A 14,212-nucleotide genomic window follows, 5' to 3' on the forward strand; every position below is an offset into this window, starting at 1 on the left:
TTCTGAAAAACCTGTATTCTTCTGTATCCTTCAAATAAAACGATGACTTCATGCTCTTGGGGAATTCTTCAGTGTATGAGCACTGTGCTCTTCATTATTGAGTAGTGAAAGAATGTGTTGCATGTCTCTATTTTGTCTCCCAGTTAAAGTGTGTCCTGTTACCCCTGTGTGATAGGCCTTATGTTCCTTCTATGGTCATCTGTTCCAGCTCAGATCAGAGAGTTTATCGCTCCTCTGTCTAACCTCCTCCATGGTCCAGCTCTGTGGCAATTCAGATAACATGGTTTAACTCATTCACACAGACGCCTTTGTGATGCTGCCCCTTCGATCTACAATGACTTGGCAGAAAACATATTATGAAAAATGTTTTTCAATGACATCCAACATTTGTTTTCCTTGACCCACAAATAGCTTTTTAGGAAAGAGGAAGCACTTACAAAGTGAAGATCTCCAGGAGTTAGGGGAGGGAAAAGACCGTCTAACTCAATCTTAATTAGTAAGGATCTCAGACACAGATTTTAGGGGAATGTTCCTGCACTGGATGACAAACGAGCAGGGAGCTTTAATTTGTGTTTCTCTGTAACACTGGGGACTGGCTGATAAAACATTTGTGAGAACAGAGAAGGAGGGCAAAGAACAAAAACAAGGGCAAAGAACAACTTCATCAAAGTAGGTAAGTGATGATACTTTCCCTCAATAGAACTACTAAATAAAATGTATATAATGTCATTAACCTTAACCATGTTTTATGCTGTTTAAGCTGTTATGTCATGCTTACTTATTATGTACTTATACATAATCTTTGCTTTTTGATGATAAAGTTAATGGTAATCGTTATCCATCCATCCATCCCTCTCTCTCTCTCTCTCTCTCTCTCTCTCTCTCTCTCTCTCTCTGTCTCTCTGTCTCTCTGTCGCTCTCAGTCCCACTCGCTCGCTCTCACACTCTCATTCACTCTCTCTCTCTCTCTCTCTCTCTCTCTCTCTCTCTCTCTCTCTCTCTCTCTCTCTCTCTCTCTCTCTCTCTCTCACTGACTCTCTTACACACACACACACAACCACACCACAAACACAAACACAAACACACACATAGACAGACATGATCTCCTCCACAGTGTTGTTCTATGGGATCTACGTGCTGTGCCTGTGCCTGGGACTGCTGTGTGTGGTGTTTGTCAGTTACTGGAACATCGAGTGGCGTGGTGGCTTTGCCTGGGATGCGTCCTTTCTGCAGTTCAACTGGCATCCCGTGCTCATGGTGACTGGCCTGGTAGTTCTGTATGGGAACGGTGGGTCACAATAATGATTATGATAATGACCATAATACATTTTATTCAATCACCAGTATTTCATATTTTCATTTCATGGAACATCTCAGATTGCTTCATACTGTGTGGACAAAAGCAAGAAATGATGGAAATTATAGCAGGGCAGATTGTAAATTAGAAAACTGTGAGGACAGACGCTGGGAGACGAGAAGTAAGTACAGGGAGTGAATATTTAATAAATACCAGACATGAAGCCGAACACGGACAGCGTCTGGAGGGGGGGGAACATAACGACATTAATGCTGACACTGGGATCAAACTGAGTAATAGACAGATATAGAGGGGCAATCAATAAAGAGTCCAATGAAGCGCTGATGCGCATAACGATGTTGACAGGTGTGTGATGATGGGCCGCCTGGCGCCCTCGAGCACCAGAGAGGGGGGAGCGGGAGCAGGCATGACAAAAACAAACCTCCGTTTGGAAAAGTTGTCATTTTTTTTCTCCTTTGAGGGATCTGTCTAAAAACTTGTTTGAATTTGGTTTCTTTCAATTTCTTACGTGTGTACTTGATTCCACTGTTTCCTGTAACGGCGTTCTTCGTTTGTAGAAAGAGAGTCGGACCGAAATGCAGCGTAGTGGTTACTCATGTCTTTAATGAAGAAAAATCGTGATACATGAAATAACTTATACATATACAAAAACAACAAACGGACCGTGAAACCTATTACAGCCTATCTGGTTAAACTACACAGAAACAGGAACAATCACCCACAAAATCCAAAGCGAAACCCAGGCTACCTAAATACGGTTCCCAATCAGAGACAACGAGAATCACCTGACTCTGATTGAGAATCGCCTCAGGCAGCCAAGCCTATATAACACCCCTACTCAGCCGTAATCCCAATAATACAAAAACCCCAATACGAAATACAACAACATAAACCCATGTCACACCCTGGCCTGACCAAATATATAACGAAAACACAAAATACAATGACCAAGGCGTGACGGGAACCCCCCCCCCCCCCCTAAGGTGCGGACTCCGGACGCACCTCAAAACCATAGGGAGGGTCCGGGTGGGCGTCTGTCCATGGTGGCGGTTCCAGCTCGGGACGTGGACCCCACTCCATTAAAGTCATAGTTCCTCCCCTTCGCGTCCTGGGATAATCCACTGACCATGGCCTAATAGTCCTCACCCAGAACCCCACTGAACTGAGGAGCAGCTCGTGACTGAGGGGCAGCTCGGGACTGAGGCAGCTCGGGACTGAGGGGCAGCTCGGGACTGAGGGGCAGATCGGGACTGAGGGGCAGCTCGGGACTGAGGGGCAGCCCAGAACTGAGGGGTATCCCGGAACTGAGGGGCAGCCCGGAACTGAGATGAAGCTCAGGCAGGTAGTAGGCTCCGGTAGATCCTGGCTGGCTGGCGGATCTGGAAGATTCTGGTTGACTAGCAGATCTGGAAGAGACTGGTTGACTGGCAGATCTGGAAGAGACTGGTTGACTGGCAGATCTGGAAGAGACTGGTTGACTGGCAGATCTGGAAGAGACTGGTTGACTGGCAGATCTGGAAGAGACTGGTTGACTGGCAGATCTGGAAGAGACTGGTTGTCTGGCAGATCTAGAAGATCATGGCTGACTGGCGGATCTAGCTGCTCTATGCAGACTGACAGCTCTGGCTGCTTCTTACAGACTGACAGCTCTGGCTGCTTCATGCAGACTGACATCTCTGGCTGCTTCATGCAGACTGACAGCTCTGGCAGCTTCATGCAGACTGATAGCTCTGACTGCTCTATGCAGGCTGACTACTCTGACTGCTCCATGCAGGCTGGCAGCACCTTGCAGACTGACAGCTCCTTGCACACTAGCGGCTCCTTGCAGACTGACAGCTCTGGCTGCTTCATGCAGACTGACAGCTCTGGCTGCTTCATACAGACTGACAGCTCTGACTGCTCCATGCAGGCTGACAGCTCTGACTGCTCCATGCAGGCTGGCAGCACCTTGCAGACTAGCAGCTCCTTGCAGACTGGCAGCTCTGGCTGCTTCATGCAGACTGACAGCTCAGGCAGCTCCAAACAGGCAGGAGGCTCCGGCAGCTCTGTAGAGAAGGAAGGCTCTGATAGCGCTGAACAGGCGGGAGACTCCGACAGCGCAGGAGGGAAGGAAGGCTCTGATAGCGCTGAACAGACAGGAGACTCAAGTAGCGCAGGAGGGAAGGAAGGCTCTGGCTGTGCTGAACAGGCGAGAGACTCCGACAGCGCAGGAGGGAAGGAATGCTCTGGCTATGCTGAACAGGCGAGGCGCACAGAAGGCCTGGTGCGTGGTGCTGGAACTGCTGCTACAGGATCGAGGACACGCACAGGAAGCCTGGTGCGGGGAGCTGCTACCGGAGGACTGGTGTGTGGAGGTGGCTCTGGATAGACCTGACCGTGCAGGCGCACTGGAGCTCTTGAGCACCGAGCCTGCCCAAGCTTACCTGGCTCGATGCCCACTCTAGCCCGGCCAATAGGAAGGGCTGGTATGTGCCGCACCGGGCTATGCACCTGCACTGGAAACACTGTGCGCTCCATAGCATAACACGGTGCCTGCCCGGTCTCTCTAGCCCAACGGTGAGCACAGGGAGTTTGCGCAGGTCTCCTACCTGGCATAACCATACTCCCTTTTAGCCCCCACACAATAATTTTTTTGGGCTGCTTTTCGGGCTTCCAACCGCGTCGCCGTGCTGCCTCCTCATACCAGCGCCTCTCCGCTTTAGCCGCCTCTATTTCTTCCTTGGGACGGCGATATTCGCTACACTGACTCAGCCACTCTCTCTCTGCGCCCTCCCCCAATAAATATTTGGGGGTTACTTTCGGTTTTCGCTCTGCGCCGCCGTGTTTTTCTTTTTGACTCCATTCGTCTATAGCCCTCTTCGCATTGCTCGAGCGGATCCCAGGCGGGTACCTGCACTCTCTCTGGGTTGGCCGCCCACCTGTCGATTTCTTCCCACGTCATATACTCCATGCCTCTGCTATCCATAACGTCCTCCCTTCGCTGTTCAAGCTGTCGCTGCCTGTTAACACGCTGCTCGGTCCGAGTGTGGTGGGTGATTCTGTAACGTCGTTCTTCGTTTGTAGAAAGAGAGTCGGACCGAAATGCAGCGTAGTGGTTACTCATGTCTTTAATGAACAAAGATCGTGATACATGAATTAACTTATACATATACAAAAACAACAAACGGACCGTGAAACCTATTACAGCCTATCTGGCGAAACTACACAGAGACAGGAACAATCACCCACAAAATCCAAAGCGAAACCCAGGCTACCTAAATACGGTTCCCAATCAGAGACAACGAGAATCACCTGACTCTGATTGAGAATCGCCTCAGGCAGCCAAGCCTATACAACACCCCTACTCAGCCGTAATTCCAATAATACAAAAACCCCAATACGAAATACAACAACATAAACCCATGTCACACCCTGGCCTGACCAAATATATAACGAAAACACAAAATACAATGACCAAGGCGTGACAGTTTCCATTATGTCAAGCTAAATCAAACGCGTCTAAAGTATTTGAAAGAAAATAAATAGACCTGGCCTTCTATTTGGATCCAGGTCAGGTATCATCTCCACAAGGTCTATCACAAAGCCAAGATAATAAAGGCTTTTTAAACTACACCAAAAAACAAAATAGTTCCAACAGGAGCGCTTTGACCAACCTGTCAATCTGGTCTCAGAGCATTTCGTATTATTCTGTATATAATTCCAACACTCCATTTAGTATGCTCGCTGGCTAACGTTAACTAAGCTAGGGATTAGGGTTAAGGTTAGGAGTTAGGTGAAAGGGTTAAGGTCAGGATTAGGGGAAGGGTTAAGGTTAAGGTTAAGGTTAAGGTTAGGGGAAGGGTTAGCTAAAAGAGTCAAAGTTAGGGTTAGGGAAAGGGTTAGCTAACATACTAAGTCGTTTCAAAGTAGCTAAAAAAAGTAGTAACTAGTTGAAAAGTTGCTAAATAGCTAAATTGCTACAGTCCGTGATGAGATTTAAGCTCACAATCGCTGGATTGATTGATGTTCGCGTCATACGCCCACTCATCCATCCTACTACCTAATTAGGCTTGCCATATCAAATGGGCTTGAATACTTATTGACTCAAGACATTTCAGCTTTTCGTTTTGTATTACAGTCATTTCCAAACATTCTAGAAACTTAATTTCACTTTGACAGTATGGGTTATTGTGTGTAGGTCAGTGACAGAAAATCAAAATATAATCAATTTTGAATTCATGTTTTAACACAGTTTATTGTGGAATAAGTCAAGGGGTGTGAATACTTTCTGAAGGGACCATTTGTGCCATGGCAATCTTCCAATCTTCAGTCTCCCTACATCCCCATGTCACTTAGTATACATTAAACAATTAATACACTATACTCTTCCCAAGTCCCCCCACTCCCAATCAGTCTTGCTGTATTTACTTTATTAGTGACCTTCAACTGACCTTGCACTGTAGCGTTCCTCAATGATGTGACTGTGTACCAGTACATTATTGTAAGTATCCATATAGGTCTTGGAGTGGTTATAAATACTAAGTGGTTATAAACTGTATGGAATAACATGTGGGAGGGGTCATGTTACATGTGGTAGGACAGGCTAGTGCACCCAGAAGAGACAAACACAGAGCGGAGATAATACATCCCACCATCTGGGAAAGGCTGATCTAAAAGTATTCCCTCTTTCTGTGTGTGTGTGTGTGTGTGTGTGTGTGTGTGTGTGTGTGTGTGTGTGTGTGTGTGTGTGTGTGTGTGTGTGTGTGTGTGTGTGTGTGTGTGTGTGTGTGTGTGTGTGTGTGTGTGTGTGTGTGTGTGTGTGTTGTCTGTAGCGGCTATCCTATACCGCATCCCCTTTACCTGGAGTCAGAGGAAGCAGCACTGGAAGCTGGTGCACGCTGCTCTGCTGCTGTCCTCCCTGATCCTGTCCATCCTTGGGCTGTGTGCTGTGTTTGACTTCCACACAGGCTACCACATCCCCAACCTGTATTCCCTCCACAGCTGGGTGGGCATCTGCACCGTAGTCCTGTTCACTGCCCAGGTAGGAGGGGGAGACTTTGGGCAGGGACCAGGTTTTTTTCCCTGACCCATGTGAACTGACCAGGGAAAACTCTGGGCTCTTAGTAACTTTTTCATGTACAGACCCTAATAAAAAAACATTAATGTACCTGTGCTCAAGGTTCAAATTGCACATTGGGCAGCTTTTCTACCTCAAGCTCATTTGACGCAACCCATCTTGCTCAACCCTTTTCCTTCCCTTCTCATTGGTCAGTGGCTCCTTGGCCTGGTTGGTTTCCTGTCTCCCTGCTCTCCCCTCGGGTTCCGTAAGCTCCTGAAACCAGTTCACGCCTGGATGGGCATGGCCATCTTTATCCTCAGCCTGGCCTCCTGTCTCTCTGGCATCAACGAAAAACTGCTCCTTGCTCTGTGAGTGACTAGAAACGCTGATCCTCCACCAATAACAACTAACTACATTGGTCCAACAATCTACACAATGATTTTCTGTATAAAGGCCTATGTGACATTGAAAAGCTTTAGGCTACATGAAATATTCACAGTTATGGATAAATTAAAGAACTTTACATTTTACAGAACAAAATGGTTTGACAAATTATAAGATCATAAAAGCAATTTCATTGTAGTATTTCCTTAGCCTTGGTGCCCCAAAACTCTTGACATTGACGAAAGAGTTGGCCACAGAAACAGATTGTTTCCCAGGTTAGCCTTTCCCTTTAACTTCAGTGACTTCATGAAAGGAGATGTCATTCATTTGAGGGTTTATCTCTCTATTCAGCAACGGCAACAGCAACAGCACCGCAGCCTATTCCTCACATCCTGCAGAGGCCTTGTTTGCTAACTTCCTGGGTTTCCTAATCGTGGCCTTTGGATTGGTGGTCCTTGGAATCCTGTCCAACCAGAGGTGGAATAGGCTGGAGCCAGGGGAGGAGAGCTCTAGAGTGAGTATTTTGCTGTCTGCAGTAATATCCTAGACTGAGTGACAGCCTGTTTCTGGGATAGCCAGGTGTGTTTCAGATACATATTTTCTAAGCAGGTCTGTGCAGATTATCATACCTTTACAATACCTGGACAAGTATTTATTATCTATAGGAACCACATCAACATGATATAATGACTGATTCTATCATCTCTACAGACCTGCACAGAACATGTGAATCTGACATGCACCTATTGTTGCAATGACAAAGGATTTGTCCAGTTCATGGCAAAATTCAGTCAATTTCCAAAGGACACAAACAGACCTAGCTGGCTTTTGTAATTGAGACTGAGCTTAGTAGACCCTTGGCTTTGCCTTTGAGACTGAGCTAAATGCTTGCAAATGTTGGCCCCCCTATCCATGTAATCTTATTCATTATGTTCACCGATCCTAGATCATCACTCCTACTCTGAGATGCTTTATGAATACCGGCCCTGATGCTTTTTTTATTGGCTGTAGCCTACTGTGCTTGGAATTATAGTTGTCATTTTTATGCTTTTACTCCAGTCATTGCTTCCGGAGGACAACTAAAGAAGTAGAAGACCTTGGTGTTCTCTTCTTCTCCCTGCCCTTTTCTATTTTTGGATAATGGATCAATTGGAGACAAAGAACACTGATGTTCCCTCCTGTGTCTCAGAACATCAGCTGTGGTAGTAGTTACACATGACATAATGACATGATGACTGACATGCAATGTTTTTACTCTATACCGTCTATAGTATAAGGGAGACTATGTGCATTGAAGCCTTATTGTGTGGTATAAGCCCTATAGAAAAGTTTGTGGTCATACACACATCCTTAAAAACATAGGTGTTGGGCTAATAAAGAATACTAGTATAGAACAATAATTCACCACTTTATTGACAACCTTTTGATCCAAAACACATTTTTGTCAGGTAAAAAAAAAAAAAGAGTGCTCACATCCCAAAATATATACACATTTCACCTCATATGACCATTGCTGACATGACGCATGGTGGGTGCAAAAGCAATGTGTGTCTCTAATAATGTAATAACTATCACATGTCAGGTAAGACCCAGATGCAGACAACGTCGAAGTAACAACAGTTTATTAATCGAACAGGGGCAGGCAAAAGGCAGGCAGAGGTCGGTTATCCAGATGGGTGGGGCAAAGACAAAGGACGAGAGGCAGGCTCAGGGCAGGCAGAATAGTCAACACCGGTACAAATACACAGGGGATAATGGGGAAGATGGGCGACACCAGGAGGGGGATGGAGACAATCACAAAGACAGGTGAAACATCAGGGTGTGACAAATAACAATGAGATGGGTACATGTAGTCGTTCCAGAAAATAATATATATTTCCAAAATGACTAAGTAGGTGACCTGGAAGGCAAGACTAATCAAAGTGACATATTCATGTAGGAAATGATCTATAGGCCCTATACCATTCAAATGGCAAAATTGTAATATTAAACATTCATGAACATACCAGTCTTACATCATTTAAAAGCTTAACTTTTCTAGGGTTCTGTTATACTCAGACATTATTTTAACCATTTTGTAAACATCAGAGTGTTTTCTATCCAATGCTATAAATGCTACCGGCCTAGCTTCTGGGCCTGAGTATCAGGCAGTTTACTTTGGGCACGTCAGTCATCCGGATATTCAGGATACTGCCCTAAGAGGCTGATTTAATCATGCCTGATCCTGCTCTCTCTGTTAAAACTGTATCATAATAATGTACTAAAAACACTATACTCTCTTTGCAATGAAAATTGGTTGTGTTTTGTGAAATGTTTATTAAAGTTGCCATATCCTCCTGAAACCTAGCAAATCATTTTTGTCCATAGTTTTTTATTCATATCTTTGAGGCCATTATACATGCCACTGTGTTAAGTCCTGTTGTATAATAACCTCACACTCAACGTCAACAAAACAAAAGGAGATGATTGTGGACTTCAGGAAACATCAGAGGGAGCACCCCACTATTCACATCGACGGGACAGTAGTGGAGAGGGTAGTAAGTTTTAAAGTTTTAAGTTCCTCGGCGTACACATCACGGACAAACTGAATTGGTCCACACACACAGCGTTGTGAAGAAGGCGCAGCAGCGCCTCTTCAACCTCAGAAGGCTGAAGAAATTCGGCTTGTCACCAAAAGCACACAAACTTCTACAGATGCACCATCGAGAGCATCCTGTCGGGCTGTATCACCGCCTGGTACGGCAACTGCTCAGCCCACAAACGTAAGGCTCTCCAGAGGGTAGTGAGGTCTGCACAACGCATCACCGGGGGCAAACTACCTGCCCTCCAGGACACCTACACCACCTGATATCACAGGAAGGCCATAAAGGTCATCAAGGACAACAACCACCCGAGCCACTACCTGTTCACCCTGCTATCATCCAGAAGGCGAGGTCAGTACAGCTGCATCAAAGCAGGGACCGAGACTGTTAAACAGCCAACACTAACATTGAGTGGCTGCTGCCAACATACTGACTCAACTCCAGCTCACTTTAATGATGGAAATTGATGTAAAAAAATGTAACACTAGCCACTTTAAACAATGCCACTTAATATAATGGTTACATACCCTACATTACTCATCTCATATGTATATGTATATACTGTACTATATATATATCTTGCCATCTTTATGTAATACATGTATCAATAGCCACTTTTGTGACAAAACAGAGGCGGATGCAAGATGCAAGCAACGATGGTTTAATGAATACAGTTTACAGCAGCAACAGGACAGACAGACTGTACTCAGACGGAATCCGACCCAGGGACTAGGGCGCATCTTCCGAAGATAGCGTGCTGAGAAATCCAGGGGAGTGTGTCCGGATGGGTAGGAAGGAGCACAGCAGATAATCCACACAAGGGCGGCGAGAGATGAGCACGGACACAACCTCATGGAAGTAACAACGATCTGACAACAAGAAACACTGCTGACAGAACATATAAAGGGAAGATAAGTGGTTCCAGCTGGCGCAGACAATCAGGCCGAGATTGGGAACCACGCCCACACAAACACGGGAGAGAGAGAGAGAGAGAGAGAGAGAGAGAGAGAGAGAGAGAGAGAGGGAGGCAGTGGATTCATGAACCGTGACAATACCCCCCCCCCCCTAGGAACGCCTCTTGGCGTTCCCAGGCAAATTTACCTGTCGATTGAAATCATCGATAAGGGAGTGATTCAGAATGTCCCTAGCAGGCACCCAACTTCTCTCCTCCGGGCCGTACAGGAACATGTCCCACTGCGTCTCCTCCTTCCACTGACACTCTGCGGCCAGAGTGCGGAATTGGATGGAGTATTCCGATACTGAACGGTCTCCTTGGCGAAGGTCAGCGAGTAGTCTGGCCGCCTCCCTACCCGCCATGGCCCGATCGAAGACCCTTCTCATCTCCTCGGAGAGTGTCTGGAAAGAGGTGCAGCATGGGTCCTGGTTCGCCCACACCGCCGTTCCCCAAAGAGCCGCTTTGCCTGATAGCAGTGTGAGTACGAATGCTACCTTAGACTGTTCACGGTTGAAGGTCCGTGGCTGCAACGAGAAATGCATGGAACATCTCGTAAGAAAAGCTCTGCAATAGTCAGGATCACCTGAATAACCCTCTGGTGTCAGTAGCCGTGGCTCTAGCTGGGAATCCGGCTCTGGCGGGGCGGGTTGAACTGCCGGTGTAGGTGGCGCAGCGGAACCCCTCAGATGTTGCAATTGTTGGGTCAGCTGGGATACCTGCGTCGCAAGGGCTTGTACTGCCCGACCTGTGCTGGAGATGTTCTCCTCTTGTTGATCCATTCTCGTGATACTGCGGGAAATGAATTCGGTCAGACTCGTTGAACTCGCTGCATCCATGGTCTGGTCAGATCGTTCTGTGACAATACAGAGGCGGATGCAAGATGCAAGCAATGATGGTTTAATGAATACAGTTTACAGCAGCAACAGGACAGACAGACTGTACTCAGACGGAATCCGACCCAGGGACTAGGGCGCATCTTCCGAAGATAGCGTGCTGAGAAATCCAGGGGAGTGTGTCCGGATGGGTAGGAAGGAGCACAGCAGATAATCTACACAAGGGCGGCGAGAGATGAGCACGGAGACACGACACAACCTCAGGGAAGTAACAACGATCTGACAACAAGAAACACTGGTGACAGAACATATAAAGGGAAGATAAGTGGTTCCAGCTGGCGCAGACAATCAGGCCGAGATTGGGAACCACGCCCACACAAACGAGAGAGAGAGAGAGAGAGAGAGAGAGAGAGAGAGAGAGAGAGAGAGAGAGAGAGAGAGAGAGAGAGAGAGAGAGAGAGAGAGAGAGAGAAAGAGAAAGAGAGAGGGAGGCAGTGGATTCATGAACCGTGACAACTTTAAACTATGCCACTTTTATGTTTACATACCCTACATTACTCATTACTCAATACCATCTACTGCATCTTGCCTATGCCATTCTGTACCATCCCTCATTCTTATATCTTTATGTACATATTCTTTATCCCTTTATACTTGTGTGTATAAGGTAGTAGTTGTGGAATTGTTAGGTTAAATTACTCGTTGGTTATTACTGCATTGTCGGAACTAGAAGCACAAGCATTTCGCTACACTCGCATTAACATCTGCTAACCATGTGTATGTGACAACCCTACATTATTCATCTCATATGTATACATATATACTGTACTCTATATCATCTACTGCATCTTTATGTAATACATGTATCACTAGCCACTTTAACTATGCCACTTTATTTACATACTCATCTCATATGTATATACTGTACTCGATACCATCTACTGTATCTTGCCTATGCCGCTCTGTACCATCACTCATTCATATATCTTTATGTACATATTCTTTATCCCCCTACACTTGTGTGTATAAGACAGTAGTTTTGGAATTGTTAGTTAGATTACTCGTTGGTTATTATTGCATTGTCGGAACTAGAAGCACAAGCATTTCGCTACACTCGCATTAACATCTGCTAACCATGTGTATGTGACAAATAAAATTTGATTTGATGATTTGATTTATACTTGTATTGGTACATTTTTCAGCTCGAACTCCAGTACACAGGCGGGAGGCGGGAGGCGGGAGGCGGGAGGCGGGAGGCGGGAGGCGGGAGGCGGGAGGCGGGAGGCGGGAGGCGGGCGCTCCAGTACTGTAAGTGATGGGAATGCACCATAACGTTGGATGCCAATTGCCGATAAAGAGCTGATGGCGACTGTAGCTAACTAGTTAGGAAAACGGTAGACAGTGTCCTTCACCCCCCGCCTGTCGGGCACTGCTTTTCCGCAGTTCTGTTAATGACGGCGAGGGCAGGTGCTCGGCAGGTGTTAGCCCAATAATGGACTAAAGGAGCCTACCATTATTCCTCATAGTCCAAGGACCTTAAATGTTCTGTTTAAAGGTGAATTGGCTCTGGAAGCCAAAACAGCCAAATACTCCATCTAAACCTGAATCGATTGTCAATTGAAGTACGGTTCTAGAACCATAAATCCCTCTACTTTCATATCACATCAAAATAATTTTACACTTATTTCACAAAATACACACTAAAAGTACACTGTTTTAACCGGTTTTAACACAGTTGCAGCCAACAGTATTTTTCAGTGACAACAAGTTTGTGGTGTCCATCTTCCATTTACACACAGGTGTTTGGAGACGGCAATAGCTAATTAGCACAGGTAGTCCACTCTGTCTTCCGTCTGTTTTCCGTAACAAGCAGTGTAACATGGAAGTATGGGCGTCAGTTTTTTAAATGATTTCTCCTGATATACGTTCTTTGTGTTCCTAAATCTGCGCCGCAAGTGATGCTTGTTAACGTTCAGACCAAGAATCGGGGGTCTTAATAATGCAGTGGGCTAAATCAGGGTGACACAGTGTGTTTCTTGGAAGTCTTCAACAAATCTAAGTATACACCTCACATACATGGTTATGGGCTTACAAAACATCTGTACCATGTCAGATATAGAGTTAAAATGTATTCAATTTTGAGTTTGCATCCCAATATTACACTTTACCGTTTGACATAGAAACACGGGATCTTCGGCGTTTAAAAATTTATAAAATAATGAAAAATATTAATATTGCACCCATGAGGCCACTAGGTCATTTGACTGCAGGAAAGGGCTAAACACAATTCCAAACCCCTATCTCCATCCATGTCTAATTTAGGAAAGGGCCAATTTATTGCTAGCTAACTAGCTAGCCACAGGAGGACAACAACACAACAAGATGCAACAATTCAAGTTTTTCTGTCAGTAAGGTATGCTCTCAGTGGGATTTGATAGGAGACAACAGACAGCATCACATAGATGGCCTACACATAGAGAGACAGAGGGGGCGCTGATTCGCTCGCATGGATGCTTTCTCCTGTGAGATAGATTCAGCCTCTTGCGAATTTAAGGAACATTATGAAACACAGAGACGAAAGATAAATTATTTAAAAAAAATAATAAATATTGGTCCATTTTTTGGGGAAGCCTGGCTTCCCTTGGATCCATGAATACACGTCACTGATTAAATAAGATCTTGTTCATAAATGTCTTCTGTAGTGGACATCAGGATGCGCCATGGGTTTTTCACTTACTGTACCCATTTACTGTCATGTTATATTTGTCATATTTACTTTCAACCGATTCCTTATGTCAACTACATTGGACATACAATCCAAAAATCTCTGTGTTTTCATCAATCTCAAGTGGTCTGTAGTCATGCAGAGAGGAAGCCTTGAGGGGCCACAATGGAACACAAGTCTGAGTTTAAATAAGCAGGGCGTGCTGCGTACGTATTTTGTTTGACAATAGCACTGAGCTAAACTACGGGTGAAATCCATAGAGATTTGGACAAACAATGGGTTATTCAAAATTGTGAAAACAACTGTGGAGATGCCGGGGATTGAACCCGGGGCCTCATACATGCAAAGCATGCGCTCTACCACTGAGCTACAACCCC

General features: G+C 45.6%; 1 protein-coding gene and 1 non-coding gene across 2 annotated transcripts; one reads left to right on the forward strand and one right to left on the reverse strand.

The window, feature by feature from the left end:
* The first annotated feature begins 1,037 nt into the window (after positions 1–1,037).
* Positions 1,038–8,347, forward strand: LOC124047902 (lysosomal membrane ascorbate-dependent ferrireductase CYB561A3-like). Its single transcript, XM_046368235.1, has 5 exons — positions 1,038–1,288; positions 6,130–6,338; positions 6,570–6,724; positions 7,092–7,254; positions 7,800–8,347. Exons 1-5 carry the CDS (start codon positions 1,099–1,101, stop codon positions 7,821–7,823), a joined length of 741 nt encoding a protein of 246 aa, XP_046224191.1. The 5' UTR covers positions 1,038–1,098; the 3' UTR covers positions 7,824–8,347.
* A 5,793-nt stretch (positions 8,348–14,140) lies between these two features.
* trnaa-ugc lies at positions 14,141–14,212 on the reverse strand. Its single transcript has one exon. It is a non-coding gene; the product is annotated as a tRNA-Ala (tRNA).

Source organism: Oncorhynchus gorbuscha, linkage group LG11 (genome assembly GCF_021184085.1).
Source record: "Oncorhynchus gorbuscha isolate QuinsamMale2020 ecotype Even-year linkage group LG11, OgorEven_v1.0, whole genome shotgun sequence".
NCBI lineage: Eukaryota > Metazoa > Chordata > Actinopteri > Salmoniformes > Salmonidae > Oncorhynchus > Oncorhynchus gorbuscha.